This window comes from Glandiceps talaboti, chromosome 9 (genome assembly GCF_964340395.1).
Source record: "Glandiceps talaboti chromosome 9, keGlaTala1.1, whole genome shotgun sequence".
NCBI classification, from domain to species: Eukaryota; Metazoa; Hemichordata; class Enteropneusta; family Spengelidae; genus Glandiceps; species Glandiceps talaboti.
In genome coordinates this window covers 13,578,859-13,590,699 of record NC_135557.1, presented here as the reverse complement: position 1 = coordinate 13,590,699, position 11,841 = coordinate 13,578,859, and the positions used below count along the sequence as shown (strand labels likewise).

Genomic DNA, 11,841 nt, shown 5'->3' with positions numbered 1-11,841 from the left:
CACCAGTTTATATGTCCATGTCTCTGTTTTTGTTGAACGCTGTACACTCTGAATGGTATTGGTAAAAGCGTCTCTTGCAAAGACGTTTCAAACAGCGTCATGAGCCGTGTTCTGAACTGTTCACTTTTCATCAGTTTTGTCAGGTTTCCCTTATACGGAAATGTAGGCAAGTGTTCTATCGCTGCTGTGAGTTTCTTCTTCGCTTTGTCAATCAAAGATTGTTTGTCCTTTTCTGATAACCTGTCTGTGTTGTCGAGCTCTTTCGTTAAGCGGTCTATCCACCTTTGATCGGACGTTTGTTCGTAACGTTTCATAACTGTGGTCTTCTTCGCAAACGGTATACCACCGTCCACACACACGACCAAGTCAGACAGGTAGTTTTCCATGGCAGGCTGTACTTTTTCCTGCATCTGTCTGGTATGAACTGCGAAATCAATAGTGTCATGGATAAAAGCGTTTACGATAGCGTCTACAGAGTTCACATGCCACACTTTGTTTTCTATGATAACAGGTTCACTCTTACTTTTAATTTCGCGCACTGCACCAATGGTGGTGGCTTCGGTGAACAGTTCTGTGAAACTTTTGTATTGAGTACATATGCACAACCTATTCAACAACGTAGGGATGCGATAAAAACTCTGCGTACCGTCCATGACCATGACTTCTCTGTCAACGATGGCATCACTAAATTCCTGTTCTACAAACAGTCCAGTTTTGGCAATGTGTCTGAGAAATTCACTCGAAATACCCATGTTTGAAATGACTCCGGTGCTTGTTCAAGCAGTGCAATTTATTGACTCCACGTGCCCGCGTACACGTCACGAGAAAATAGATAGCCTTGTATATACGTGAACTTTTTTCTTTCTTTCCATCATTCACACCTTTGCCATGAGCAAGAGCAACAACGACGCTGGAGAGATGTTTTTCATGGGGAAAACTCGACACTTTACCCCCGTAAATGCCAAGGTAAATGCAGACAGGCCAGTCAGTGAGGGCAAGCGCATTGATTTAAATCGTGGTTCATTTGGTACATGTGCCATCATTGCTAACACGGACACTGTGGTGAAAAAGAATGTCTTCTTCGAAAAGAATCCATGCGACCATATCACACAGAATGATATGCTGGATAGCCTCCTTTTGACGTCTCTTGGAAAAGATGCATTGGTCATGGGATACTTGAACGACATGGACCATTCGAAACATGGGTATGTTCCAAGAATTCGTTCACTTACTCACGTAAGATACATCCATGAGGAAAACAATAACGTGGAAGTGGTGCGGGAAATATACATGCAGTATGCAGGAGAAAACTTGTTCCACTACTGTGTGATACAAAACAACCTTCTCGATGTTGGTGATTTTCTGAAACAAACACTCGAAGCATTGGATTTTCTTAACGAAGCTGGAGTGGTTCATTGCGATATCACTGTTGGAAATATCACATACAGAAGAAATTCAAACCAGTATCAACTGATTGATTTTGGGTCGTCTGAATTTGTCGTGTTTGACGTGATGACTCGTTTTGGTCTCCAAACGTTTTTTAAAAAAAATAATAAAAGTGAAAACCAACAACAAGCAACGGCTGCCGTATTGGCACGTACAACGAACCCTGGTCTCACGGGACTTGACGTCCAGTATCTGCCAAGAAATACCCTTCTACACGTCACCGATGCTGCCCCCAATCTAAAATCTATTCACTTTACCAGACAGACATCATTGATACCATATTTCGACATACAGTTGGCATTGTCAAAACGTCCCAAGTTCGAAAGGCTTAGTCATGTCTGTGACTGTTATTCTTTGGGAATTTGCGCGGTGGTACTTGCGGGATTGCCTTGCTACCATCCCAAAAACGATTTGAGCATAATGCTGTATTGCATGTCGTCATCACACAGTCGTCATTTCTTAAAGCTGTGTCAGTCCAACGTAGAACTCAGGGGTTCCCTCACACACGAGGAAGTTTGGGAATGGTGTTCACACGTTAACGACGACCCTTCACTTGTCGAGGAATTATCGGGTGGGATTTCTCTCCTGCATGGACTGACGTCGGATAATCAAACTAGCGATTTCGAAAAAAAGACGTCACTACTCGATACATTGCGTGACGTATATGGTAACGAAGTGATTGATGTCCTCAAGGGACTTTTACATCCTCTCCAGTACCGGCGATTAAAAGCTAAAAAGTGTCTGCGCATGCTCGAAAGTTCACCCTCAAATGATAATGTCAGTGTTGTGAAAAGGAGAACTCAGGTGACCTCCACTTCTCTCGGTAACGCTGTGTCATACAAACTGAACGTGGTAGCCAATTCATCAAAAAACGTAACCATACCTATCCTCAACATGACGTTAGCCATGGCAGAACAGAAACCCGGCCAAACGTTCGTTCAAGATGGGCGAATGGTCGTGAACAGATTCAGTGTCTTGCCAAAGGTCGAGGAAAAGACTTTCAAATTCATGCATTGCTTTTTTCCACACGTTTTCGATTTACCTAATGACTGCGACGTGCTCAATATGCGTGTAAAAGTCGAAAACAAAAATGAAGTGAGACAACTTGAAGTATGTGCACGATCAAATCCTAACTGTCATTTGATTGGCAGAGTGCAAGACAGCAATGCCGAGTATATCGACGTGGATTTCTACCTGCAAAAGCAGGGGAGAAAGTAATACAGTGCCATTCACACTCAAAACATCAATGGACAATGTTGAATATCACACGGTGCGATCATCAGACGGTCGCGCCAGTATGGTTTTTTTTATGGTAAACATTGTGTCTTCACACGTAATTGGACACAGAAAAGTGCCTGACGAAAGAGAAATGTCATCGTCTATTCACCTCAGAGGCTCTAAACTCCAACACACCATGTGGGAATTCAAACGTCCTCTTTCCCACTCGTCCACTGTTTTAAATTTTTCTTCCACCGGATCAACTACCATTACAGTGAGAGGAAATTATCTACTGCGCAGGCGTGCAAATTTAGACTTCGTTTATCACCAGGGCTTAGCTTTTGATAAAAAGCAATCGGTTACTTTACCGTTTTCAACGAACAATCTAAATTACGCCGGTCGACTCTATGGCATAAAAAACCCAGACTATGTCAGCAAGTCCCTGTGTCGCAACGAAAGATGGATTGTCGACAAAAACGATCAATTTCCTTCCATCAAGTTCAACCTCAGACAGGAGACAAGCGAAGACAAAAAGAAAGTGTGTTTTCAATTGTTTATTCCCAAGATGTGTATTAACACCCAGTATCAGACTTGGAAAAGTTTGACGTCCACTGGTGCCAGAGTCTTAGACATGATTTTAGAATATGCAGACTTTGACGAAAGACTTTGTAACATATGCTTAGAACATGAACTTTCGTTGGGGCGTAAGCTTTACGATTGTGAATTTGAGGAACTGTGCAAAACAATAAAAAAGTAACCTTTTTTGAAAACCTTTCGCTTTTACTTTTAAGTTGATAATGTATGTACTGTATTAAGGGATGAAAGTGGTCGGTCAGTCCTGAATTCGAAGATAGTATATGGCGACGATCGTGTTGTAACACAGAGACAGCATCCACACTGAGAAAGGCTGCTAATGCAAAAGCGGTCACTGACCAAATGCTACGATCGTTAAGTTGTGCGCCCTCAACCTCTTTGAATACGAAATTGTCTTGCACGCACACACATGTATACATACATACACCCACATACACGCATTGGTGTGACATGACATTATATATATATTTTTATTTTCTCTTTGAGATGAAAATTATGCTTACAGGCATGCTTTCTGCATATGTATCTGGGTGACGATACGTGGAACTGGCACTGGCAGTGTTCGATAACGTTTTTCTCTCTGTTTAATTCTCGTACTTTACTGTTGGCAATGCGCAACTTCTATGTATAAAAATGATGCACTCTGTAATCGTGTACAATTACACGATGAATAAAATGTTTATACTTTCGTTTTTGTTCTTGTGGAAATATGCAAAACATTAGTCACCTTTTAACCTTTATCCTCCAACCAATCAGTGGTTGATAATGTATGCCTACTGCGCATGACGGAACATAAATTACCAATTACTTCGAAATCATGTATCTGGCGCCGTGCATCGTGTTGTTCGCCGTCGTTTTTGCAAGTTCAAACTCGACAGCCACCGCCACCACCATCACCGACAAGCAGCCCCTACAGCCACCGCCAACTGCAGATCCTGCCCGGTGTCCCTCCAACCACTACGAGTATGTATTGTCAAAGAGGGTACGAGTGTGTCGCCAGTGTCGCCAGTGCCCGGATGGGGTAAAAGTTCTTTCACCTTGTAACCTTACAGCAGACACTCTCTGTCGAGGATGCGTTGACGGTAACGACTTTTACGACGAAGTCACGAAATTGTGTCTGTACATCCCTCAACATCGTTCAGAGAAGAAGACGACTAGTGATGTCTCGTTAGACTCAGAGTCATCATCGTTCAGTGAAATCATACTTGTCTCAGCAGCTTATTTCGGCCTGGTCCTCATCACGTCTCTTGGCCTGTGCTTTCTAATTTGGTTCGGGAATAAAATTGCCGGCCAGTTAAGGAAGGAAGAGAAACCACCTGTGTACACCGTTCAAGGTAAAAGCTCTCTCAATTATTTTTTTTAAACGTAATTTTTCGTTCGTGAGGGACTCGATCGTGGTTTCATTGCTCGTTGCTGTATCTAGTGCATTATTGCAGTGGTAAAGATAGAGTAGAGTGTATCCAAATTGAGGTATGCATGGCTCGAAATAATGGCGGAAAAGTGATTTCAAGGCTCGGGCAAGTTGTTTTGAAAAATACTTGCCCCCCCCCCCCCCCCAACAAAGGATGTGTTTTTATGCTGTACTTTTTAGACACTGCACATGTCTGACAGGATTTTGGATACATTGTATAACCACGGCGCCAACAAGTCTCGAAAGTTATAACATATGTTAATTTTTCAAAACAATCCGACCAGCTGTCCTTGACGTATTTGTTTACTCTATCAAGAAAATATATGTGGAAGTACCATTGAATATTGTTCATCAATAGTAAATTACAGCATGATTTTCCAGGTTTGGGTGTTTGAATCAACTGCACATTTGACAACAGTGATAATAGGAACAAATAAACAAATCCTGCTGACTGGGAGAAAAAATAGTTGGAAGGAAAGAAAAGATTTTATATTAGTGTTGAAATAGATGTTCATTTTTTATATTGATAGCTTCTGAAAGTGCATAAAAACTTGTGATTATTTTAAGAACTACGTTTTACATTACAAATTGTATGCTATAGCATGAATATTAATTAGGCCATGAAAATTGATATTATCTAGGATTCCAGTTCATGGTGTAGAGAACTTTTCAGTACACACAGAATCTTTCAAAGTGACATTTTTCGACTAAACAAAAAAGTTAACCAATCAATCACAACACCTCACTATTTGAAATGGGCAAACACTTTTGTTTTCTACTTGCCAAGTGGACAAGCGAATGGTGACAAGAGCGCCCTCTATCAATCATTTGACACCCACGTTAGCAAAATATATACACATTCGCGTATGTACGTATAATACAACATGCACGTATACATACATACATAGTAATGCACAAAATAGACGACATGAAATTTATGTACATTTATTTATTTTGTTTTCTTTCAGGTGTAAATCTCCTACACCGAGTGCCACCTTATCCTTGTGATACAGCAAGTCTTTGCAGTACATGTGTTACCGATATCGATATCGATGATCCTACAACTTGTAGTACAAGACTGTCGACTGTAACGTGTTAACACGACTAGCGGACACATTACTCTTTGCCAACAACCTATTTATTGCCATGTTGTTATTGTAAAGCATTTTTTTATTTAACTTTTTTGTTAGGCTTAATAATATGAAAAGTTCTTGCCATGCCATCTCTTCGTATTTGAGTGACGATACGTGGTGCATGGTGTTCGTTGACTTTGATAGTTCAAAGATTTGTTGATATGTATTCTCTTCGCATTTGAGTGACGAAACATGGTGCCGGGTGTTCGATATCTTCGGCAAAGTAACTGTTTTTCTCTTCTGTTGAATGACTTTGTAATCGCGTCCAAGTACACTTCGAATCAAACTAGTGCAGTAGTCGATGTTTTTTGGCAACAAGCGATCGTACGATACATACAGACTAGTACTGTTTCTCATGAATCGATATAAAGTTTTTAATTTGTGTAACGAATCATTGTCTGTCTTACAAGACTGCACCGTTTTGACTAACGGACACATTACTCTTTGCCAACAACATATTGTAAAGCATTTTTTATTTAACTTTTTTGTTAGGCTTAATAGTATGAAAAGTTCTTGCCACGCCGTCTCTTCGTATTTGAGTGACGATACGTGGTGCATGGTGTTCGTTGACTTTGATAGTTCAAAGATTTGTTGACATGTATTCTCTTCGCATTTGAGTGACGAAAAATGGTGCCGGGTGTTCGATATCTTCGGCAAAGTAACTGTTTTTCTCTTCTGTTGAATTCCTTTGCCTTGTTGTCCGCAACGTTTATGGCCTTGGACAAGCTGTAGGTGAAATTACGTACTTTGTAATCGCGTCCAAGTACACGTCTAATCAATCTAGTGCAGTAGTCGATGTCTCTTGGCAGCAAACGATCGTACGATACATGCTTGTATTCATGCAATCTGTTTCTCAGGAATCGATATAAAGTTTTTAATTTTCGTAACGAATCCATATCCTTGTCTGTCTCTCTTGATTCATTGTTGTGTGAGCTTGGTAAACGTGCACGTGATGTATAGTTGTATTTATCCTCGCCCTCCCTTATTTCCCCCGCTTCAATTTCCGCCATATATTGATTATTTCGATGACCGTTTGGTTCCATTCGTTCGGTTTCGGACGATACAAGTTGTTTCTTATCGCCTTGCATCAATCCAATACTTTTCTTTGCCTGTAGATCGCAATCGTCTGGTGCATGTACTTCTAATGCATCCTATAAGGAGAACAAAACAAAACAATATGTATTATCTCCCAATAGTCCCAAATGTAAACGTCTCTTTCTGTCTCTTGCTTTGTGCAACTAAAAACAAAGACATGTCTCACCATAACTCGTATCAGTATCAACGTGACATTTGATAACAAGTTTGTTTGAACGTGCGAACTTCACAACGAAATAACAATAATAAAAATTAAAATGGATATAATAAGAACAATTATTATAATAAATGTTAATAATATTAATAGTAATCTTACTAGTCTCATCGCAATGTCAGCTATATCTCCAAAGTCAGTATGAATTGTTTCAGAAGAAGCCATTACTATCGTTAAACGATGTTATCACTTAGGAAAGTTCCTGAGGTTTGGTCAACGTTTTAATACTTTTCCCTTTATATAGACGATTTAGGTAAAAAAAAAATAAGATCGTGATCGTGATCGTGAAGTAAATAGCATAGTTTTCCTGTATCGTGGTTGGTGGTAAGAACGTCGCCAACGATATAGTGATGCCTACCAGCTCCTCAATGTATCCACAACAGTCTCCCTATCACTATTCCATTGCTTCCTCAATGCTTGGAAGGACCAATCCTCTCGTAGTAACTGCTTGTCTCTCCCTTCTTCTCTCATAGTATTGTAGTAATAGTTCAAAGATACAGCTACGAAAATATATGGTCATGTGGATGAGGATTAGATAATATTATTTCGGCTTTAATCCATAAATAAATCTTCTTTTCTATCACTGGCATCTGCAACTACTAGTTTCTCTTGTCGACCTCTACCTTGGATACACAGATCTTGTGAATTGCAAGCAAAATTCGTCCCCACAATCATACATTTCCTGTCTTGTTCAAAGACACAGAACGCTCAGTGAATGAATGAATGTGTGTGTGTTGATTGATTGGTTTATTTCATGGTAGATCGAAGATTGCAGAATGAGTAAAGTTTTCACTCTTTTTTTGTTTGTTTTTATTTTTATTTTATTTCGTTTTTCAACAGACACCGCCAATGTATGCTGAAACTACACACATATTTTATTTGCTTTGTGTATTTTATATATCCACTCAAACAAATCAGAAATATGTAAAAAAAAAAAAAAAAACCCAAACTTTTTTTTACACAATATCACATTTATTATTGAAAAAAATCAATGATTTATATAACTGTCATTTAGCTATTCTGTCAATTACTTCTTTAGCTCTCCAATTGCAGAATCTTAGTTGTTCATCTTCGTAACCTTCGTCATGGTAGATGATTAGTGTATCACGCATATATGCACCTGGATCAGTCACGTCATTCAGTTCCATGGAAATGCGTGAAGTACCGTATACCAAAATCAATACGATGCATTCTTCTTGTCCCATCTTCCCAAATTCACACTCAAAAAACACGCCCTCGACACGCTTTGTTTCTCCATACCGACAACAAAGAAATCTTTTCAGAAAATCATTAGCTACTTCATGGGGCTTCTTCTCTTTGTTCTTCAAACAAGGGAAGACGTCTTCAAAGCACAGGTCACCTTGCTTCTTAATGATATTCTCTGCCTCTGCATCGCCGAAGTGTCTGGTAATAGATTTCAGGTCTTCCATGATGATACTGCTTATTGTATCTTGTAGTCGTCACTTCCAAAATCGTTCGTTCCTCCGGGGATTATGAGTTTGAGGTACTGACGAGATGTGTACTCCTGATCAGTGGCTGTTCAGCGGATGATGAGAGTCGGTGAAAACACCGCCATTTATATAGGCAATGGGCTATTAACCATCGGGCAAAAAAAACACGTAACGTCGTTGTTGACCAATCGGCGACCAAATTTTATTGCCTTTTGTTACGTTATTTTTTTAAATTTTATTTCGTTTTTCAACAGACACCGTCAATGTATGCTGATGAATGATTTGGTCGATGGCACTCATCAGCAATAACGAGAACAAATGTCCTTGGGTTTTTAACTTTTTCTTGCATATGTTGCTTCAATATTTCCACGTCTTTATGTGCATACATCCGTACAATATTGGTCATGGCATATTCTAGTCTGTCTTTGAACTTCTCCCCAATATCTTTTGAGAGCAAACCAAATGCATGTGAGCGGATGATGAGAAGTTGGTAAAAACACCGCCACGTTATTTTTTTTTTATTTCGTTTTTCAACAGACACCGTCAATGTATGCTGATGAATGATTTGGTCGATGGCACTCATCAGCAATAATGAGAACAAATGTCCTTGGGTTTTTAACTTTTTCTTGCATATGTTGCTTCAATATTTCCACGTCTTTATGTGCATACATCCGTACAATATTGGTCATGGCATATTCTAGTCTGTCTTTGAACTTCTCCCCAATATCTTTTGAGAGCAAACCAAATGCATGTGAGCGGATGATGAGAAGTTGGTAAAAACACCGCCACGTTATTTTTTTTTATTTCGTTTTTCAACAGACACCGTCAATGTATGCTGATGAATGATTTGGTCGATGGCACTCATCAGCAATAATGAGAACAAATGTCCTTGGGTTTTTAACTTTTTCTTGCATATGTTGCTTCAATATTTCCACGTCTTTATGTGCATACATCCGTACAATATTGGTCATGGCATATTCTAGTCTGTCTTTGAACTTCTCCCCAATATCTTTTGAGAGCAAACCAAATGCATGTGAGCGGATGATGAGAAGTTGGTAAAAACACCGCCACGTTATTTTTTTTTTATTTCGTTTTTCAACAGACACCGTCAATGTATGCTGATGAATGATTTGGTCGATGGCACTCATCAGCAATAATGAGAACAAATGTCCTTGGGTTTTTAACTTTTTCTTGCATATGTTGCTTCAATATTTCCACGTCTTTATGTGCATACATCCGTACAATATTGGTCATGGCATATTCTAGTCTGTCTTTGAACTTCTCCCCAATATCTTTTGAGAGCAAACCAAATGCATGTGAGCGGATGATGAGAAGTTGGTAAAAACACCGCCACGTTATTTTTTTTTTATTTCGTTTTTCAACAGACACCGTCAATGTATGCTGCTGAATGATTTGGCCAACACTGTATGATTTTTCGTAATAAAATTCAAAACAATCTCCCATGCCAGGCAACTTTGTATGTTCCTTAGGATATGCCCTTTAATGGCAATGTACCGGTCAGTACCCCAAGGTACACGCAGACAGTAGGTAGAGCGCCACCATGTCAACTTTTGGAAAGGCATATTCCTTGAGATAATCAGGTTTGTAGATCATGATCTAGACGTTGCCATAAACTCGTCCAATATCGTACTTATTAAATCCAATGTATATCATAGATGAGTAGTCGTGGCCGAGTGGTTAAGGCGATAGACTTGAAATCTATTGGGTTCTACCCGCGCAGGTTCGAATCCTGCCGACTACGTACGATCTTTTCATGTTTGGTTTTGTGAAATTCACAAGTATATAAAATAACACGTCTTAACTTAACTTAACTTACTGTGCTTGGTGGGTAAGATACATGGTCATGTGGATGATGATTAGATAATATTATTTCGGCTTTAATTCATAAATAAATCTTCTTTTCTATCACTGGCATCTGCAACTACAACTTTCTCTTGTCGACCTCTACCTTGGATACACAGATCTTGTGAATTGCAAGCAAAATTCGTCCCCACAATCATACATTTCCTGTCTTGTTCAAAGACATAGAACGCTCAGTATTATCGTCTGTGTTTAGCTTTAGATATTAATATAAACCTTCCATTTATACAATTCTCACATTATCAACTTCTTCTCATGCAAATACGAATCATACCAATGCTGAATTGATTAGTATACCAAGCGGAGAATTTTATTTTTCAGAAAAAAAAAATATTCATACAAATTCAATTTTCAGATTTTTTAAATACAAATTTGTCTACACATAACAATTTCAAACGCACCTCTTAACTGTAAAGCCATATCGTCGCGTCAGTGCAGTAAGGTCGTATCTGCAATGCACTTGTATAGGCAGATACGACCTTACTGCTCTCAGTGACGCGACGATTTGGCAAGGTACGAAAAGGACACTTAACTTCAAATTGGAAACGTTATCGTGTATTTTTCATTCAGGCTTGCTTAAACACAAAGGTAATTAAATTTACCAAGTTGTTTACATTTTTACATTCCAGTTGTAACACTATGGATAAAGTTAATGGTCCTTTCGACACATTCCGCAAGTGGAATGTAAAAATGTAAACAACTTGGTAAATTTAATTACCTTTGTGTTTAAGCAAGCCTGAATGAAAAATAACCTCACCTGCCGGGGGCTACAATCGTCTTCGTCGTGCATTCATATTGTCATGTTGATTCCACGTCATATAGTTGTGACAAGAATTCGAACGTCAACAACGATATGCTCACGTCACGATTTTGTTCAATTTGTGTCGTCGCATATGATCGTGGTCACTACTTGGTTGTCTTAAAAGTATATAGTGACGTCATGACTTTCATATCTATAATTACATGAACGTGCAGGGCTACAATCGTCGTCGTGCATGTTGATTCCACGTCATATTTTTTTTATATCGTGTTTGGTGAATTCGAACGTCAACAACGATATGCTCACGTCACGATTTTGTTCAATTTGTGTCGTCACATATGATCACGTGGTCACTACTTTATATAAAGGCCCGCTGTCATGGTCTCATGATTAATCGGCATCATGGCTGAAACAATATCAACTCTCGATCCAGAAATACTCACTGAAAATAATTTAATAGTTTCCAGAGACATCGAATTAGTGCATTGTACTGGATGCGACTTTACCATGCCCCTGGAAGAGGCAAGTGTTGATTTGTCGGATATACTTATGGAACATTTCACGTTTTCAACTGTATCCAAGAGGTGTTTCGCAGAAAGTTTGAATAGTGACGTGAGGAATATGACAAAAAGGATGGA

The 11,841-nt window shown here is 39.1% G+C and overlaps 1 protein-coding gene and 1 non-coding gene across 2 annotated transcripts; both read left to right on the top strand.

Moving 5' to 3' along the window:
- The first annotated feature begins 4,075 nt into the window (after positions 1-4,075).
- Positions 4,076-6,660, top strand: LOC144439835 (uncharacterized). Its single transcript, XM_078129068.1, has 2 exons — positions 4,076-4,592; positions 5,638-6,660. Exons 1-2 carry the CDS (start codon positions 4,076-4,078, stop codon positions 5,766-5,768), a joined length of 648 nt encoding a protein of 215 aa, XP_077985194.1. The 3' UTR covers positions 5,769-6,660.
- A 3,582-nt stretch (positions 6,661-10,242) lies between these two features.
- On the top strand, positions 10,243-10,324 carry Trnas-uga (transfer RNA serine (anticodon UGA)). The gene has a single exon. It is a non-coding gene; the product is annotated as a tRNA-Ser (tRNA).
- The last annotated feature ends 1,517 nt before the right edge of the window (positions 10,325-11,841 follow it).

Excerpts from the sequence above, each read along its gene's own strand:
- LOC144439835 (XM_078129068.1), top strand. The coding sequence starts at position 4,076 with ATGTATCTGGCGCCGTGCATCGTGTTGTTCGCCGTCGTTTTTGCAAGT. Across the intron at positions 4,593-5,637 it reads ACCTGTGTACACCGTTCAAG|GTGTAAATCTCCTACACCGA; the intron begins GTAAAAGCTCTC and ends GTTTTCTTTCAG.